Genomic DNA, 20,936 nt, shown 5'->3' with positions numbered 1-20,936 from the left:
TATCCGACTACAAATGCCAAGCAAGATAGCTAAGATTGCTCCTCATTCAGCATAAAGGCCCCAAAGGATATTAAAAGCTTGGCAACCTTCAAAAGCTTCTCTTGCTTCCTGCATAGGGTGGGAGAAACAGCTTGCTTAGTGGGAGAAACCATAGCCCAAGGCCAATCCGCTGGCTAGATTCATCAAAGAGATGGCTAAGACAGAACAGATTTTTCCTTTCCGTATAGGAATGACTCATGAGCTTGTTTATTCAAAAAGTTACATCCTCCATTTAGAGAGGTGGATGATAGGGGAGCTGGATAATAAGAACAGTTCAAGTTCCTATTGGTCAGCCCACTCCCTCCCTCTTGTCCCATGCCTCTCTATGCAGTTACACAAGCACACCACCATTGCCCAGAAGGTAGTCAGTATGTTTTATTCATTCTGCTTTCATTCTTCATCATTAATAAAGCAAACAACACAAACTATTTAGTTTACTGTTAGTCCTTTTAGAGAAAGAGTGTACTTGATCGGTTAAGAATATAAACTTGGAGTAACACTGACTGAGTTAAAATTCTGACTCTGCTCAATTGTAAACTGTGTGACCATGGAGTTCACAAGTGCCCTGGGACTCTGTTTCTCTGTCAGTAAAAATGGGGATAAGAATGCTATTTATATCACAGAGTTATTGTGAGGATTAAACTAGTTAATATATGGAGAATAATACCCATCAATATTGTTGTCAAAAACGTTTGATATTATCATTATTATTACCTCACACGTGACCAAATGGTCATCTTTCCGTATGGATCTCCTTTTATTCAGTATTACCTTAAGAAGGTAATCAAACCATAAATGTAATCAGGTCTTTTAGGGAAAGTATACCTGTTCTATGAAATATTTTCTTCTCAGGCTAGAGAGATTTTTCTGGGAGTTTTAATAACTCTCTCTTAAGAAAGAAGAATTTTGTAAGTATGCGTGTATGTTTCTGTATGTCTGAGGAATCATCTTTCTCCTATATGTATGTATACAGGAAGAAGGTTCTAGATAGATACATAGATAGATAGATAGATAGATAGATAGATAGATAGATAGATAGATAGATAGATAGATGACAGAGTGGCTTTTATTTTTCTATTTTATTTATCTGTTCCTTTTCTAGCATCTTTGAAAAATCATGAGAACATGATCATTTTTCCTCAGTACCTATATGTAAAAGATTCACAAAGGAAAAAGATAGAAAGGCATTTGCAAATTGCTTCTTTCCATACACTCTTATCTTTCAAACACAAGCTGTAAATCTGTTCTCTGACACATAAGAAAATTTATCCAGTTAGTCGATTATTTTAAGTACTCTTGGCATTGTGACTACTTATTTCACCTTTAAAGAAGGTAGGCTAAGCTAGTTTTCCTGGATTTCTTCTATATTTACCCAAGGAAGAAGGTCGTATGCATAAATTCCTACTTATTTCCACATTGTTTACTGTGTTGTACAATCCATTTAAATGACAAATAATCCTCAACTACATTGGCCTGGTTCAGTTTGTCTGTGATTATTTAACCCATGAATTGTTTTACTCACTTGGTAAAATCAGGACGTCATCCCCAGGGCCTGGAATGGTATGGTTGTGTCCTCCCCAACCCTCCTCAACACCTGTCCATGCTTCAGGGAGAGACCATTTTAAAACTGATTCAGGCACAGAGGTAGTAGCTAGAAAACAAAAGAAAAATAGCAAGAGTAACTGAAAATCTTATTCACTATGACAACTTAAAAATTCTATTATTTTAGAATGCTGGTGATATTTACAACTCCCAAAGTAGCTGCCTTTTAATATTTTATAACCTTCCAAAAAAACATTTTTCAGGTATGAAGCAAGTAATTATTTGATCATTTGATTACCTCAACTTCTAGGGAAAATGTATTCTACTTTTATTATTAAAGATTTGTGTTTTGCCTTATTATAAATATTGCATATGCTTATTATAAATATCACATATATATGCTTATTATAAATATCGCATATACAAATACGCATTGTATTTAACATTTGGAAAACACAAATATAAAAAAGAAAATAATAATAATTGCCTACAATCTCACCACCTAGAGATAACAGCCACTAACCTTTTATTTGTATTTTCTTCCAGAATTTCTCAGCATTTTTATATAATTGAGGTTACATCATATATGCAATTTTACATCCAGCTCTTATTTTACTTAGCTTAGCACTTTTTCATATGCATTTTCTAATGTCATTAAAACTCCTTGTAAACATAATGGCTACATAATATCTTATCATATAAAAAGTCCATAATTTACTTAATCCCTAATGTTTGGTATTTAAGCTCTTTGCTTTCCTTTTAAATTATAAATAATGCAGTGTTAAATATCTCTACATAAATTTGCTGATAATCCTGATTTCTTCTTCAAATAGAATCTTAGCATTGAAATCACTGAGTCAAAAGATCATAATCTCACAGATCTTAATGCATATTAAAGGCAAGATAATAATCTGGACACCTCTCATTACAGTAATTTACATACAGTTCACGTGTTCCAAATGGTTTTTATTGATTCTGCCAGTGATAATCAAATGGCATTTTCTTTTTAACCATCACACTGGCCTCTTCATCAGGGAATTGAAACATAAATCTACTAATCACCAATTAGAAATTCCCAGTATCACAATTCCATGCTGCACTGCACCCACATGTTCTTTTCTGGAATGTAATCCCTATTACAGAGTCAGAAGGGCAGACAGAAAGGCTCAAAAGAGGATGAAAAGATTCAGATGACCAAATGTTTATCTTCCAGTACAGATATTCTTTTATTAAGTATTACCTTAAGAAGTTCAAATTAAACCATAAGCGGAATTAAGTCTTACAAGGGAAATACATTTGTTCTATGAAAAATGTTTTCTTCTCAGGCTAGGAAAATTTCCTGGTAGTTTCAAGAACTCACATGATTCATGGGAGAGGAGGATCTCATCCATTACTTGCTATTTCATAAGCATAAATAATCAGTGCCTTCTCTATCAGAATTGTCCTAAAAGTTTAGAGATACAAAAAAGGAATAAAATGCCACACTTGTCCCCAAGGAGCTAATAGCATTGGGTAAATTGTGTTAAGTAAATATTGGGAGGACAGAGCTCTGAAGAGAGTTCACTTTAATAGTACCTGACCAAGAGAGGGAGTGAGAACTTTCCGTGGGAGACTTCTTTGAGAGAGAGCATCTGGGTTGCATTTTAAACGCTTAGTAGCTATAAAAGTAGAGGCGGCATGGAATGTGGTGAGAGCTTACACTTTAGACAGAGGGATGAGCATGTGCAATGGCAAGATGAGAGATCCAGTGGAAGAAATAGAGGTAATTTGGTGTTGCTGAGCCAGAGAGCTGGAAGGAGGCAAATGATGAGGCTGGAGGAATAATCAGAGGTCAGGGTGCATAGTGTAACAAAGATGAGGAGCCAAGGAGGACCTCTGGGTTTCCAGTGTAGGTGGTGATGGGCAGAGATTCCCATTAAGACATACACTGATAGATTCAGTTTGGGCCATGTAGAGTTTGGGGACAAACTCTGTAAGGCCTCCAGGAAAAGATATACAGCAAGCAGAGAATGCCTATGAATCTGAGCATGAGAGAGGGCTCTGAGTTAGAGAGATGGATTTTGGCATCATATGCCCAGAGGTGATATTTGAAACTCTGAGGATGGTTGTGATAGACACGGAGGATTATGGTATGAAAAGAGAAAATGCCTGTGGTCAGAACCATGGGAACAACCAGTTATTTTGTCTACCTGAATCCAACTACCCAGTAAGTCATGGTCTAATTAGGGCTCCAGGATAATTTAAAAGTATATAGATTGTGGTCAAGTAGAAAACCTAGGCAATTTAATTATCACAAAATATACCCCACACTAGGGGAATCAGGCAATGTCTTAAAACAAGCCTCACTGAGGAAGACGCTTCATAAATATTTTTAAAAAACAATACTATAATACCTTTTTAAGTTTCCATCCAATTTTGCCTCCTTTGCAATACTGTACCCTAAATATTCAGGTGGGATAAGATGGTGGCATTTGTTGTAGTGGCCACTAACTAGCACCACAAAGGCCAGTAAAAGATGTTCTGATGACTTATTTCCAGTGGTATTTTAAACAGGCAATGACAGGGTCTTTAAAAACTTATTCCAAGCCTCAAAAACCCTTAATTACTTGTTTTATGTCACAGACGTTGGAAACAAATATTCTTCAGTTATTTCCTGTTTCATTCATTCATTCATTCATTATTAGTTTCAGGTGTACAAAAAAACATAGTGATTAGATATTTACACCCCTCACAAAGTGACCCCAACGAGTCTACTAGCCATCTGACACCACACGAACACAGCTATTACACTACCATTGACTGTATTCTGTATGCTGTACTTGACTTCCCGACTGCATATTTTTTTAATTATAGTTGACATTCAATATTGTTTTATATTAGTTTCAGGTATACAGCATAGTGGTTAGGCAGTTATGTACCATGTTTTGCCAGGTATAATACGCCCCCATGTATAATGCGCACCCACTTTTGGGCCCAAACTTTCAGGAAAAAAAATCTTTCATTTTAATTTTTTAATTCAAATTTTTATTTGTTTACATTTAGGTAAACAAGTTGTATTATAAAGGAATTTTAGCATTTTTTAAACATATTATGGTACAAGAAATTTTATGCAACAAATAATTACAAAACACAAGAGCAGATACAAGGGACAAGAAATTTTATGTACTGGTAACAAATTTACAATATTTACGCATCATAGAAGACCAAGAACTCTTCATCATTGCAAGTTCATTTTAAGTTCAACAAAACCAGTTACCGTATTCCAGGGTATTATTTTGCATACGGATATCGTTACTGATTACACTTTTAACTCATAAGCATAAAAAAAATAATTTAAAAGATTTATATAGATATGGAATTAGTACTACCTATGTATAATGCGCAACCTTACCAATTTGGGCAAAAAAGTGTGCATCATACATGGCAAAATATGGTAATTTATGAAGTGATCCCCCGATAAGTCTAGTTCCCATCTGACACTGTACATGGTTTTTACAATATTATTGACTATTTTCCCCAGACTGTATATACTGTATTTCACACCCCCGTGACCATTTTGCAACTACCAATTTGTTCTTCCTAATCCCTTCACCTTTTTCACCCATCCCTCCCAATCCTTTTGTTATTTTCACTCTTGTTTGTAGGAAGGCTAAAATTGTGTTTAATTGCACAAAATAAATCTTAAGGTAGTTATTCTACAGGATGTTATTATGAGTGAATTCGATCATTCTAGACCATCCTGCCTTAAGATAAGAACAGTTAAAGGAAAGGAAACACACTTCAGCCTCCTGCAGAGCTATTAGATTTCTATACAGTTAGTATCAGGCTTCTATACGCCTATTAATAATATAGAAAGGTGAGGAGTGAAAAAGGAAACCTAAAACAGTTAAAGAAGAAGCAGTCAGAGATAGACAGGCAGAACCAGGAGAGAGGAATGTCTGGAAGCCTAAGAAATAGAGAATGTCCAGAGGGAAGAGGTGATCTTGTTAATAGCAAAGTTCTGAAAAAAGAAGGAATAAGAAGTGGCTGTTGAATTTGGTGACCAACGCATGGGTGATCAGGACGAGATCAGTCCCAGTGGATCCGGTAAAGTGGAAACCACTGTGGATTATAGTGAACTGAGGACTGTAGTGGAGGGAAGGAAGAGAAGACATTGGATCAGATTATCCACAAAGCTCAATGAGGAATGAACAGCTTTAAGATTTGAGACTCTCAGCCTTTGATCTATCTTCCCAACATTTAGATAAGCTAGACATATCTTGAAACTGAAGTCCATGAATTTTGGTCAGGACCAAGATTTATGATGAAGCTCCATCTTGCTTTCCTCTACAAACTTGTCTCAACAATAAGCAAAATTTAAGGTGGTCTCAAACTTCATATTCAAGACAAATATCGTCCTCTCCACCTTAATCCTTCATCCACTCCAGCTTTTTATGGGTCTGATTGAAGAGGAAGCTACTCTTTTAAGAAGTTTGCAGAAGAGATCTCAAGTGGAGAAGAATTATGTAGGAATTCATAAATTTTGTTTTGTTTTAATTGGAAGGCAATGAACAGAAGGAGCCAGTAAAGAAGAGGTTAACTATACAAGACAAAGGAGTTTTTTTTTGATGGGATAATGTTCAGAAGATGCTGGAAGTGATGGGTTGAGTTTAGACAGGAGAAGGGCAGACAGAATCTCAGAGACCAGAGGAAAGGAAATAAACTTATTAATAGGCCTGTGCGAAAAGGGTTGACAAATTTAAGTAGAGAATATATGATCATCCAAATGTTCTCATATGATTGTGGACAACACCTGAAATTAGCACCCACTAAAAAGATAAGATGGTTGAGGTAAGACTTCTTCAGAGGGAGATCGCTGCATAAATTACCTAAATGTCTAACCACTATGCTGTACACCTGAAACAAATATAAAATATTACGGAATGTCCACTGTAACTGAAAAATAAATGATTTAAAAATAATAAGTTAATTAATAAATAATAAAAATAGTTGCAGGGATGTAAAGTAGAGCACAGCACAGGTAATATAGTTAATACTATTGTAATACTAACAATGTCTGATGGCAGTCGGTAGATTTTTTGGAGTGATCACTTCGTAAGTTATATAAATGTCAAATTACTATGTTGTATACCTTAAACTAATATAAAACTATACATCAACTATAATTAAAAAATAAATTTTAAAAATGTAAAATAAAAAGAGAAGTTGCTTCATGTTGAGAGTGAATAAAGTTTCTTAGATTCCCCCCCCCCAAAAAAAAAACAAAAAAAGGGAAGTAAAGGACAGGAGACAGAGCAAAATGCTATATGGCAGCTCAGAAACAGTTATGAAAACAAAGAATCACATTCTTCCTAGTCCAAGAAGCATGGAGTGGTGACTGTCAGGACTCCTAGTTTACCGCTGTAGTCCAATACCTTTACCTTGTTTATTAATTTCAATGGAGAAATTAGATCATTTTCTGATTAGTATGGGCTCTGCTCTGACATAGGACAAAATTGTCACTGGAAATCAAAGGAAAACTCAGCCTTTGAAAAGATTTAAGTCTGCTGCAAATGTATAGTTAAATTGACTCAGAATAAACAAAAACAAACAATGAAATACATTAGAAGGTGCTTATGAGTCATTTAGCCTTTGAGAATTTGTCTTTTATGAGTTAGAAAGATTTCACAGAACCATCTGACTTTAGGGGAGGGTTTGTTTACCCTGATTTTCTGAAATTACTGGGAACAATTAAAGTTTTGAAATACCCTGAATTTTTCTTTCCATTTGGTGGGGGCCTAATGGCCCATCTGCAGATCTGGACTCCTGTGTGCACATATGGCCCATAATTTATGAAATGTGGTTATTTACATGTGTTAATTCTTACTTTCCAATGTTTTGATATACACCCTTCTTATATTTTTCTTTGACATGCAGACGCATATTTTAGCTATGGGGCTGACACAATAGAACTGTTAGGCATAAAAGCATTAAGACTGATACCTGCCTGTTTATAAACATTATGATATGAGGAATTTGTAGAATTATTACTGAAGGACATTCTGTTGTACTAGGCACTTCTATGCGATGGGTTAAATATTTTGTACAGCTGAAATTAATAACAATAATTGAAAAAAACTTACCTGAAATAGTTGGGGGCACACCTTCCTTCACTTGGAGAATTACTTGAACTTGGCCTTCACCTGAAACTAAATAAAAAAAGGCCACAACTTGGATGTGATACAGAGATCATCTTAATATGAAAAATATTCATTTAAGAGAAAAGTGGCTAAATTCTCCCCAATCTAACTAAATTTTCATTGTAAAAAATGAAGTCCTTGTTAGTTAATCTAATAATTGATTTCCAAGATTTGATTTTGCTTGATTTAATTAAACTTGATTGCAGTGGGTCTCCAAGAGAATTAGCACATAAATAATTAGGAAAAAAAAAAACCCAAAACCTTTACCCATATGTTATTTGAAGGCCAATGTTGGTCAGCAGGGTATAACTTATACCCTATTTTCTATCACTTTGAAGGCTCAGCTTTTAGAATTCATGTGTTTTTCACCAACAGAGTTCAGATCACCCATGAAATGTATTTGCTTTATCTTTATCCAAACAAATTGTCCTTTTAATGAAGGTTTCTCTCCACCCTCCTTTCTCCTACCGTCTTCCAAACCAACTGAGCACATTTAAAAGGCCTGGGGTTCATTAATTTTAAGTGTTCAATAAATTAGTGGAAATAATCAAAAGGCCTGATTCTTTCTGATAATGACAATTTGATGTCAGTATAAACCAGTAGATTAAGCTGGGAACATATGCTCCTTTGCCAAGAGAGGCTGCTATAATTAAATAGTGAATGCATCTACAAGGTGCTCTCATGCCTGATTAATTAGTAATCAGGTGCATGAACTCCACTTTTTTAGTAACACCTTGTCTCTTATTGGTTAATTACCTTTCTGCCTTATCAGATGTCATGGGAGCCAGCACCTCCCACCACTGGAGGGCCCAGTGCTGCTGAAAGCTGCAGCCTTGGCCTCTTGGTCTGACCCATGTTCTCCATTTGCCTTTCCCTGGATCCCTGTGCCCTTTCCTCCATCACAGAGTGAAATAGACCCAGGATCATTCTTTATAATTACAAAGCATAAGCTTCAGAACATTACCAAAAAAAAGCCTCCCCAAGGTGATCCACTTTGGAACCTCTCCTACTCTTCTATTCTCATTTTGATCATTGTTCTCATTTAATATTTTTCTCATATAAAAAGCATGGGTCTGTGGCTTTCTCCTTATGCTGCACACATTTTGAGACTAGGTAAAATGGCCAACATGTTCATTTTTCCCCCCAACATGTTCTTGTACACGTTCTACTTTATCACCACTTCCAAGACATCACTTAAATTGTTTCTTTACCCTTTTGTATATTTCACCCACTTTTCTGCCTTGAAAATAATAATAACAATAACAATAATAAAGCCACTAGCCCAGCAGCTTATCTTTTTTTCCCCTAGAATGTCTAACTCATCCACTTCTTCTCACACTGATCTATGCATTTTCTAAAGTTGAAAAGCACTTTAAAATCATACTGTAATATTTATCCCAAACTTGCCTTTAATTTAGCAAATATTTACCAAGCATTAACTGTGGTGAATTTAGGATTGCATCAATCATTAGCTCTGTCTTTATATCTTTGAGGGAGGGACTTTCCACATGTACCTTAGACACTATCGTTGCTAGATATTTAGATACTTAATTTTCATGGACCAATCTAAACATCCTAATTTTATAGTGCTCTACTCTGGATATCCACTACCTGACAATCTCAACAAATTAAATAAAGGCGGGAAATAGCCCTCTTAAAGGAACCAAAAGACAAAATAGTAAAAAAGTTAGGCTCAATAGAAAAGAAAAGTAAAAGAGAATATGGACAAGATGATATATAAAAACATGCAAAAGGCTATAACAATAGAATACCCTTCTACACACACACACACACACACACACACACACACACACACACACACACAATGAATATTGTAATAGAATCCAACACTAAGAAAGGTAAATTAGAAAAAAAAATTCCAGAAATCATATGGAAAGGGAAATCAGCTGATTTAAAGATGTTATAAAATCATCTTTGTTAATAGTTTCCAAGCACTTGTAGATTTCAGTATGTCTGTGCTCTCTCCCTTAAGATACAGCCACTGAGGTAAAAAAAAAAAGTAAAAAAAAAATACTTAGATATAAAGTTCTCTTTCAAAGCCACAGTAGTCATTTTATAATGAATCATTCAACCCCAAATAAGTATAATTTATACTTATAAGAGAAATGGTTGGGAGAAGGGAAAAATGGAAATCATTTTTCCCACTAGGTAGATGATGAAATTTGGAGTAGAGAGAAGATGGGTGCCAGAGTCCTACAGCTGAAATTTGAATCCTGGGTCTTCCGGTTCCTGGATGTGGGCAACTGACAAGTTATTCATCTTTCTGAACCTTAGTCACTTCATCTGAAATTAACAATAATTCCACTATCTACCTCAGAGGGTTACTGGGAAGAATAGGTGGGATAACCTATGAAATATGCTTAGTGTAGTGTCTGGCACATAAAAAATAATAAATTTAGCTATCATCAATACTGTTGTTATGGCATAAGCATTATTCTAAGAATCAGTTAACAAAACCCAAGAATTATGCTTTTATTCTTTTTACTCTTTTCACAGCTGTACCGAATCACAATTCAGAGTTGTAAGCAACTTAAGCAGACATGCTAAAATTTGCTAAGTGCTTTGACGCTGTAAAAGACAGTGTAAAGGTTAAGTGTCGTTTCCAACTTGGATAAATACAAAGAGAAATGGAAATCATTTGCAAATAAAGGTATCAATTTGGCAAGAGTTTAAAAGCTGTGATGTTGTACATATGTTTTCTCAGTGCTTATGATTTCTGATTTTGTATTTGTAATACAAGAATGGTTAATCCACTTTGTTTATAAACGGAGACTTATTGCAGTTGATCCTTCCCAGATTGTAAGAATCTGGTTGGGTCTCTGGGTCAATTATTGCTAAATTATTCCAAGTGCTATATAATCTGAGCTTGCTATAAACCGAGATATCTAGAAGAAAGAGAAAAATGTGCTAAGAAAATAGCTCCTGGTAAGAGGAAAGAGAGTTATTCAGCTAGATATAACACTTGTGCCTACCAGAGTTATGTGCTGTGCCTGGCAAATTTTGTCCTTACTAGGGCACTAGGGAAGATAAAAATTCATAATTTTCTCCCTGAGTAGGTCCCATTCTGTCTTGGAATTTTGAAGGGATGAATAAGTACCTATATAGAAAGAAAAAAACACATGGCATCTTAGCAGGTTGTAGACACCTTTCCTATTTTATTCTTCATTAATATGCCCGTTCTCACTTTGCCATTGAGGTTTAGGCACATATTAGGACCTCTCATTCAGTTCACATTTATATAGTGAGTCAGCCACTGACTACACATGGAGAGAACATGAAACAGCAACTGCAATCTGTGTCTGCAGATTTCATCCATTCTCTCCCTGACTCATGCCTTCTCTTTCCAACTCTGTCTTCCCCGGACCCGGATGTCAGCTCTGTCTTCATGAGCTAGCTGTTGGATTTGGTCCCCTCTTTGCATTTTCAGCTTAATTGCCCTACCCTCTACCTCCACTTCTCCTGGATCTGCCTCACACACCTGCAAACTCCTGCTCTGTTCTCTCTACCTGTTCAGTGAACTTGAACTAGCTCTCCAAAATTAGCCTCTTTCACTTAGCCACAGAGAAGGCTTACTTGTCAACTAGTCCCTGGAAAGCTAAAGCTTGATTCACAGGACCACATTCCTGGTGATTCCAGCCTTCCAGAGACAGCCAGAATCACCTTGGCCCCCGTAACACAGGATCTTTTAAAGACTTTCACAGAAACGTTATGTAAAACACCTATGATCCCCACTGAGTCTTCTATTATCCCAGTAACATTCATTCATGGATGAATGTAATTTTTTTTAAGTGTAAAAGAATTTGATCAAGACACTGACAGACAAATACATCTGCATTAACCACAGTCCTGAGAGTTAGCTCAATGAAATCTTCTTAATTAACTCAGAGAACAATCACAATTGTTATTCTGACTCAGAGCAATGTTTGCCACAGTTGCATGGGGGTATCTGTGATTTTCTGGGCCTTGCACAAGTGTACAGAACCAAAACTTCCGGGGGACGGGCCTGGTAGCAAGCATTCCAGCTGTTTGTCCATGAGGCAAGTTTAGAAAGCACTGAATTGAGGAATTCTATAACTCCCTTCATACCATACGGTCAAAAATGTGGTTTGATCTCAGAAGCAGGTGTTCTTAGCAAGTGAGGAGACAGACCAAGATAAAAAAAAGAGATCCTCATGTTCAAACTTCTTACTTTTCATCAATTATACCAAAAAGTTGCAAATCACATTATATCCTCAAAAATAAATTGTGAAGTGATTCTTTTGGTGGCATAAAAGTTTTACTTTAATAACTATGAATGTTAATGTGTTTTAGAAAAACCACTAGGTTATTAAACCCATGATTTTATGGATATTATTGCTGAAGAAGAGGTTAGGTTTTTAAAATAAGATAGTGTGGAAATTGATTTAAGAAAAATATTAAGTAAGTAATAATACAGGAGGCATAAGGTAGTGACAAATTGCATAGGTGGTACTCAAATATCTAAAGTTTAGGCAGCATAGAGTTAATCGATAAGCATAGGTTTAATTATGAATAGAAAGAAGAAGAATTGGTTTACAAGGATAGGAATGTAAGCTGTGATTTAAAACAAACAAACAACAACAACCAAAAATCAATAGTATGCTAGAAAAAGTATGGAACCTGAGTCAGAAAAGCTGAGTTTGAGTACTCATTATACCACCAGTACCCTTCCCTACATGAATTAAGACTAGCCACCTGCATCACTAAAAATTTGCTCTTTAATCTGAGCCATTCCTAGAAAAAGCATCTGATTCTGACTTCTAAGTTTTCCTTCCTTCCTTCTGTTTTCTCTTCTTCCTTTCATCCTTTCCCTGGTGGAGAAGCTGCTTGTCATCAAGAGGCAAAATCTCCTTTCACATCCCCAGCTCCTGTTTCATTCTCTATATTTTTGCCATAAAGGTTAGTGCATTTCCCTGAAGTCAATCCTCTATATTACTGGTAAGAATCCGTGGGGATCTTTGGGGAATGAGTTTTCTATAAGAATGTAAATTAATTTATTAACTAGAATGCTACAGATTGCCTTAGAGGAACACAGCATGGAAATGGCTGCAGAGTTTCGAAGGATTATGATTCTGCTCTGCTTATAAAATCTTCCCAAAGAGCTCTGGGGAGCCAGTTGAGTCCTCTCTCTATCTTAGATTCAAACGGGATTCCTTCCATCCCAAGGAACTGCAGCTAAAGAACAGGAAGGTCTAGGCAGCAGTGTGCTCCATCCCTGTGCCCTCAGCGCTTTGAGAAAAGAGAAACCTAAGTGGTATCCATGATCTCCTAGCCACAAACTAAGGAAAACATTCCTTATTTTCAGCATCTCCCAAGTTCACAGCATCTTTTCTGAGCCTCCTGTGATGGGAGTTCTTTAGGGCACCTGGTGCAGACAATAAAGTCCATCTGTCTCTATCTACAGCCCTCTTGCCCTCCTGGACAACAGCCCCGGCGGCTTGCCAAAGAGCCTGCCTTTATCTTGGTGAGGGGAACACTTGGAGACAAGCATTGGCCAGTCTGGCTAGACATGTCTCTTTTCAGTCCGACCAGGAAAAGGTGGTGCGCGGGAGCCCTGAGCGTAGCAGGCAGACTTTCTCAGCTGCCGCCTCACACAATATCCCAGCTCCGCAGTATCTCTGCCGTGAGAGTGGGGGCTGTGTGAACTCGGGAGGGCAGCGGTGAATGGCTCAGCATCTGATACGAATTTATCACCGGCTGCTGGTTGGGTGGGGGAGAAAGCAAGTGGAAGGGGCTGTGAGTGTTTAATGCACCCTGCCTCAACCCAACAGTTTGCCCTAAAGAGCCTTTTACCAATATGAAAGGACAGGGTCAAAAGTAAGTTGACCCCTGACAGAATGTACAATTATTAGAAGAGGGCTGTGCACGAGCAGCTGCTGGAACCCCACTGGTTCCGCATCGGGCTTCCAGGAGTCAGAATATGAATAATCAACTCAAGATTGCTTTCTCCACCCCTCTCAACCCCCACCCCATCCCCTCAACCTTGTCCCCCTGTTTTGGGCAAGTCCTATTATATTTCTACAGGAAGAAGCATAGCCCGCCCCAGCAGCTGCAATAATTGTGTTCCTATTGTGATGAAGACCTCCTCCAGGCCACCCCCCTACAAGTGGCCATTGTCAGTGGAGAGTCAGTGATTATACGCTCTGCCTGATGCTTTGGGGGACCCAGCTGCCTAAGTGCTGACACACGAACCAGCGAGCAAGCGTGTGGAAGGCCAGGGAGGGGGGCTGGTGGAGGTGGAGGCAAGAGGTGGGGGTATTCCACGTCTGTGAGACAGGACTCTGACATACCAGACCTTTTGCATAAGTCAAGCCCAGAACAAATGAGGCTTTATCAGGCCCCAGTGATGAGGGGTCTCATCTCCCTTTGAAGTGGAGCTGAGCATGGGGCCTAGCAGCTTTTCCTCCTTTGGATCAAGCAAACATCCTTCTTTTGATATGCTACATGCTCATTATCTCTGCCCCATTTAATGATTTTTGATTGAAGGGTGGCGGCTGGGATGCCGAGAAGATCGTTAGAGAGGCTCCATCCAGCCAAGCCTGCAAGAAAGGCTTTCCTTGTGCCTGGGCCTAAATTTGGAATTTCTTAACAGTGTGTGCTTGTTCTTAGAGGCAGATAAGGGCTGAGCGTGAAATTCTTAATTAAGCAATAAATAGAGAGTGGGGTGTCAGCAGATGTAGCCAGTAGCCATGGCAACGAGAATCACATGGGCAAGAGAGCTGAGACTAGATGTAGGCCTCGGGCCTGGGCCTGACTGACAGCTGAAGAATCCTACAAAGCTTGTAAACCAGATTAATTAGCTGACTAATTATTTCATAGCGTTAATGTAACTAAAAAATAAAAATAGTTCACCATGAACTGAAACATCCCTGGAAAAAAACAGCAGGGAAAGAGGCAGTGGGAAACTGGCTGTGTAAGGCAAAGATGTGAGCTTCCAGTGAATCCAATCATACAAATGGAAAACTGGGCTTGCTAGATTTGACTCCAACTTTGAAAATATAAAAGAATACTTGTTCTACAGTCATACTCTTTCCCAAGCATGGCATAGGAGTTAAAGTTTGGAACCGTCATTCATAATAGTTTATCACATCTAATACCCTGTTTCCCCGAAAATATGATGGGGTCTTACATTAAGTTCTGCTCCAAAGGATGCATTAGGGTTTATGTTCAGGGGATGTCATCCTGAAAAATCATGCTAGGGTTTATTTTACGGTTAGGTCTTATTTTCGGGGAAACGCGGTATTGCCCCGACCCCGACCACGGGTCCTAACACAACTATAGCACACAAGTACTTTACTTGTGGTCTGATCTGTAAGTGGCTCCTTGGACAGAAGTCTCAGGGGCTTTAGAAAGGCAACCTGAACCAATCTCCTTAAAAGATATTTTTAAACGAGTGAGGTTATCTTTTCTGTGGGTAACAATTGCTTAAGTGGTATTAAATTTCAATCATGGCAGCAATATATCATATATGTCATATTATTATGAATCTCAGTTATCTACCAAAATCTAGTCAAGGAAAACAGAGTGAGACCCTTTCAGAGGGGTTATGATGAGTTCAAGGCATGTGACACTGTTAATCTTCTAGGAGAAAAGAAAAAATTTAGAGAAATAAACTGTTGAGAAAATCTGTAGTAAAGTAACATGGCATACTAATCACACTTGAAGATGTGTGGGTGTTTTGAGCCACAATTCCAAGAGATAAGTATTCTTAACCTCATTGAACAGATGAAGCCATTGAGGCATAGAGCATTTATAATTCCATGCCGCAGGTGAAATAGCCAGCCAGCCACTGATTAAAACCTTAAGCTCTAAGCTCTGGCCATGAGTTTTCCAAAGAACCTGCATTCCATAAAGATGTTTGCTGAACAAAGACAAAACTCGCCTTGGTGGAGAAGAGAAATGCAAGGGTCAAAACATATTATATGTGCGGGATTTTTTTCTTTGTCACTGGGGATCAATGAGAAGTTTTCTCCTCCAACTCTGCCTAGTAGCCCCCCCCACCCCACCACCACCACTACCACCACCACCCTTTTTGGTCAGTGATCAATGATTAGTTAGCAGGCAGCACACTCTAGTGGAGAGATCCATAGCCAGGAGCTAGAATGCCTGGGTTCTGCTCATTCATTCTCAGCTGGGTCTAAGACTAGTCAGGTATCTTAAATCACACATGAAGTAGCCAAACAAAGAAAATGAAGAAAATTGTGATTTTTTTTTTTTTTTAATTTCCTCTCCTGAAGGATGTGGTAAGGTGCAAACAAACAATACAAAAGATGACCCACTTAGAAGTGGTCAACAGATGAATGAAACATAGCCAATTGTCAGTGAAGTAGCACTCTGAATGAAACACCAGCCGGGAAAAGGAGCAGGAGCTCCAGAAACCCCCCTGAAAGTCTGACAGGAAACTCGGTGTACCTGAAGGAGGTCAAGCAGTTTTCTTACAATGAAATGAAACTTCTGAACACACAATTCTCCCATATTTTTTTTTTTTCATTCTAGGAATATATCCACATAGACTCTGAGGTCTTGATTTATACTCTCTTCTTAGACCAAATGTAAATTATACTAGTCACAAACCTATAAAGTCACATAACCTGAAAAAACAATTATGTGAAAGTAAGAAACTAACCAATATGTAAAATGCATGGCACAGAACTGGAACTCTATTTCTGGGGTCTTTTGGTGTACCAGCTACAACTACCTCACTGCCATTATGGCATTTAGGCATCATCAACCTTCCTAAAGATGGTGTACACTTTACACAGAGGACATCCAAAACCATAACCAAATCCACACAACCCAGTATAGCTTCATGGAACATCACTGTGGAGAAGCAGAACAAGCCTCAGTTCCTCCTGAATCCTCATATCCTCACTGTGCCCACCCAGAAATGGGAAGAGAGGTGTTTCTAGCCACCTATCTCCTCCATATGCTCAGAGGATGGAGGAGGTACAAATGACCATCAAAGCCACTATGTGGAGCCCTGGGAATCATCTTCAAGGAACAAGGGTCTCCAAGTTTATTAAACATTCAACCAACCCTCTGTGACTTCCTGTTCCTTTTCCAACTCATATCATTCAAAGGTGGCGATACTAGGGTATTGTGATAGAAAGACTTTTGTAAAAATTAATAAAAACTATCTACCTAATGAAAATATTTTAGACTGAAATATTCATCTGCATCATATATATGCAAGACATACATACAGGTGTACACCTACATATAAATATACATCTATAGATACATACTTACACAGATGTACATTTATACCATCTACGTATGTCTATGTGTGTATATATCTATAAAATAAGAGTATAACTTGCTATTAATTCAATAAATAATACCATCCCAGGGGAAGGAAATGTGTAGCTGCATGGTTTGATTTTTTTTTATGCCACACATGTGGCTTCATCATTTGGCTGATGTGAGTATTCAAATTAGTTTGCAGTTCATGAACAGAATCTGACCGATGGACAAGATAGGCTCTTCAGAAGCATGCTAAGTAATAGAACGAGAATAATCTGAAATTAAATTCTGTTCCAGAATGTATATCAAGTGAATAGTTATAGTTGAAGTTAATGGCCACTATTCGCTCTTGCTTAACGGCTGTATGCGGCTCCAGTGGTTAAAACAGTCTCAGGGATCTCTGTCCATCCTGAGCTTTTATAGTTTTAGGTTACATTTATGGATAGATCAAATCAGAAATAAAATTTGAATGGTACGATTCAGTGCAAATAAAATATACAACAATGTATTTGGCAGAGATAAAGGTATCAGGGAAGTACGATATTCTCCTCTCTGGTGCTATTAAAATTTCATAGTCCCGGGGTTCAAGTGTAAATCAGACTCAGTTGACATATGGCTAGGCACAAATAAGAGGGACAAGGGACTCAAGACAATTGCCTAGCTCTCTAAATCTTTGGGGCCAAGTCTGGTTTGTGGCAGGGGCTAGCACTTGCCATGCTAATGAGGTCCCCTGAATTTGACCAGGCTCTGTTAAGACCAATTTATAACAAAATTGTCATCCTAGAAACCCATTTGGACAGATTCTCCTTACAGACCACACTGAACTGAGGCTGATATGTAAGTGAACATCATGGTGCTCAGAGCCCCCAGCGCTGACACCGTATAGAAAAGGAATATGAGACGAATACCAGGAGGTCAGAAGAAATACATGGTCCTGACCCACCACTGGGCTCCTGTGAGACACGCACAACAAGAAGATAAGGAAATCCTTTTTCCACCTGTTACTCTGCAGTCATGTAAGGGTTCCTGGTCCTTTAAAATGAGGATCCTGATCCTTCATTTTGATGCTGCATCCTGGCACAAGACAGAAACCGCCCTCCTCCTCCCCCAGTCCTCACATCCGCTCTTCATGCCTTTTCATCTTCCTGACCTCAGGTTCCCTTCCACGGCTTTTCTCACCTTCCACATTAACTTCACTCTTCATTCCTCCTCTCTCTGTAGCTGTCACCTTGTACTCTCTGCTGTTCCTAGTATCTGTGGCCATAATCAGCCATCCTGTCTTTATCTGTGCAGTTGAGCTTTCTGCAAATACAACACTGCCTTCAAGTGAATTGAAAATATTAATAATAATGTTTATTAAGCATTTGTTGTGGGTTACACACTCTACTAAAATGTTTTTCATGTTAGCCTATACTTAATTTCCTATACTTTGAGGTAGGTCCAATTATTATCCCATTTCACAGATCAGGAAGTTGAGCCTTACAGAGAAATGATACCTGTTCAGTGTTTCATAGCTAGTGAAAGTTGGAGCTGGGATTTAAACCCAGGCAGTCTGATTTCAAAGCCCACCCACTTACCCATAACAAACGGCTGTCCCCTTTAGCTCCTCATCACTTCATAGCACAAATCTGGAATTCAGAAGTAAACAGTGGTTTCTGATTCTGTGACCTCAAAACGCTCATCCAATTATACTTACCCAGATAGGTGAGTTGACTCAACCGGCTATCGAAGAACCAGTCACAGCCTTGGTCTTTACCAGGTGATGGAAGAGATGGAAGGGACCGCCCCAGTTGATTCCCACACCTTATGAGGATGTCAGGATAAGGCCACAGGACTGTGTGTACCAGAAGGAGGTAATTCCCAGGACCAAAGGTGCCAAATGTTGCTGAGTACTTGAAGTGAAAGAAAAGTACAATAGAGCTCATTTAGTAAGGAAGGCTCCCCTCCAAACAGAGCTACAAAGAACACAGATGGAGTCATTTAGACATAGGGTAGTTCACAGCCATACTACCTGCCTTGTGGGGAACGGGCTTACTTAAATCCACTCCATAATAAATTCATAACTAGAGCTACACAATCATAGAATGTGAAGACTGAAAGACTCCATAGTTTTTTCTTCTTTAACAATCTCAATTAAAAAAGAAAACCAAGCCGCAGACAAGCAAATTGACTTGTCTCAGATCAAACAGCTAGAAGAGACAGAGCAGGGTCCAGAATTCCTTTCCAGTTTTTCCCTTAACTTAAAAGGCAATTACGTTATGGTATGATAGGAGTGTCATCCATTTCTAACATTAGTAGCTAGCACTGTTGGGGGGTTTGCTACATGCTCGGGTGCTCTTCATATCAAGGCATTCAGCCCTTGAAAATTCCCCTGTGATTGTTACTGTTACTGCCCCATTTTACAGATGAGGAAACTGAGGCAGGCAGAGGTTCAGTAACTTGCCCCATATCACAAAGTGGAAGAGTGCTGAGCCAGGACAGAAACCCAAAGTGTCTACCTCCAGAGTCACCATTCTGCTACCTTCGCATTATTAAAATTCCCCAAAATGTTCTCATGGGAACCTCAAGGGAAGGAAACAGAGCTCCATTCTGAGAGCATTGGTGAGAGGATCAAGAGCTGCTTCAAATACCTCAGAACTATGGCACACCTAAAGCAGCTTCTAGGTCCCTAAGACTGTCCTCATGACTTCTATTAAAAAAAAATGTTTGTAACACAAGAAGAAAGAAATATGTTAAAAGGAAGAAAAGAAGCTTGAGGGAATCCACTAGATTGCTTTTTTTTTTTTTTCTTCCAGAAAATGCACCCACTTTCTATATGGCTATTGCTATCTTGGCTCATTTAACCCCTTCAACACAACCCAAATGAAAGGCTTGACCTTCATTTGCAAGTTAATCTTTGACCACAAGGTGGCAGTGTGCAACGTAAAAATGTATTGTTAGGACATCTCTGGCTACAAACACTTCTCCCTGGATTAAGTTGGTTCTGAACCCATAATATAAGGATACAATTCTATAGATCACTTAGAAGCTGTTTTTCATCGTATTAATAAAGTTGAAAATTTTCCATTCTCCATTCAAGGTAAGTTTAAACTAATTCCAAAATTTTCTAGTTAAAAAAAAAAAAAGGAACATATCTCGTATTCAGATTACATTCATCTGGCCAAAATCCTGCTGCAGTTGCATCAGCACCAGAAAATGCTAATGCCTGCAAACTATTATTTCACAGAAGGAAAGATAAGAATCCCTGGGTAATGGAACATACCATTGAATTAATTCCTGGGATTACCTGTAGAGATCTGTTGATCCAAAGGGTCTCAAATTGGAGTGAGTAGGTCTCTTGATCCAAGAGCAGAGCCATCCAGCCATAAGAGTTAGACAATGTGTCACACACATAATTGACAGTGGTGGTCATATTTCTGCTGTCAGTCACGGTTAAATCATAAGAAACATCTGGAACATTAGTTCTAGGGTGATTTAAAAAGAAAAATATGGATTTTAAGTTATTTGTCTATTCTGTATCTAATGCATTCCTCTTCCATCTCATCTCCTATTCTCTCAATGTATGTGTTAGGCCCCTTCCTGTCTGTGTGTCTTGTGGAGGTTTTAGTAGTCACCGCATGGGTTAAAACAGACCAGTGGAAGGTGTTTTTGGATTGTTTGTGCATGTCACTAACCTGGTGGGTTAGAGACGGTAACACTCAGAACAGATGCCGCTAAAATATTGTCTTAATGAATTTACATATGCCAGGACTATATACTATGATTTTAACCAAGAAATGTCCATGGCCAGAATTTTGCGGTTGACGAGGTTTATCAACAGCATAAAACATATTAGTTATTAGATATTCCTATTGGGAGCAATCACTGAGAGCCAGAACTGCATGGCCCTAGAGT

At 38.3% G+C, this 20,936-nt stretch overlaps 1 protein-coding gene across 1 annotated transcript in view; it reads right to left on the bottom strand.

Moving 5' to 3' along the window:
* Positions 1–20,936, bottom strand: part of PKHD1 (PKHD1 ciliary IPT domain containing fibrocystin/polyductin) — a 442,189-nt gene that overhangs the window by 204,564 nt on the left and 216,689 nt on the right. Inside the window, exons 49-52 of the mRNA XM_081044785.1 lie at positions 20,329–20,506; positions 18,739–18,934; positions 7,704–7,769; positions 1,562–1,690 (exon numbers count right to left, since the gene is read on the bottom strand). Of these exons, the coding sequence (XP_080900911.1) occupies positions 1,562–1,690; positions 7,704–7,769; positions 18,739–18,934; positions 20,329–20,506 (569 nt within the window). The remainder of the gene's footprint in view (positions 1–1,561; positions 1,691–7,703; positions 7,770–18,738; positions 18,935–20,328; positions 20,507–20,936) is intronic.

Source organism: Rhinolophus hipposideros, assembly GCF_964194185.1.
Source record: "Rhinolophus hipposideros genome assembly, chromosome: 3".
In the NCBI taxonomy this organism is placed as follows: Eukaryota; Metazoa; Chordata; class Mammalia; order Chiroptera; family Rhinolophidae; genus Rhinolophus; species Rhinolophus hipposideros.
Note: the sequence above shows the minus strand (reverse complement) of the source record. Positions and strands in the feature narration are given on the sequence as shown.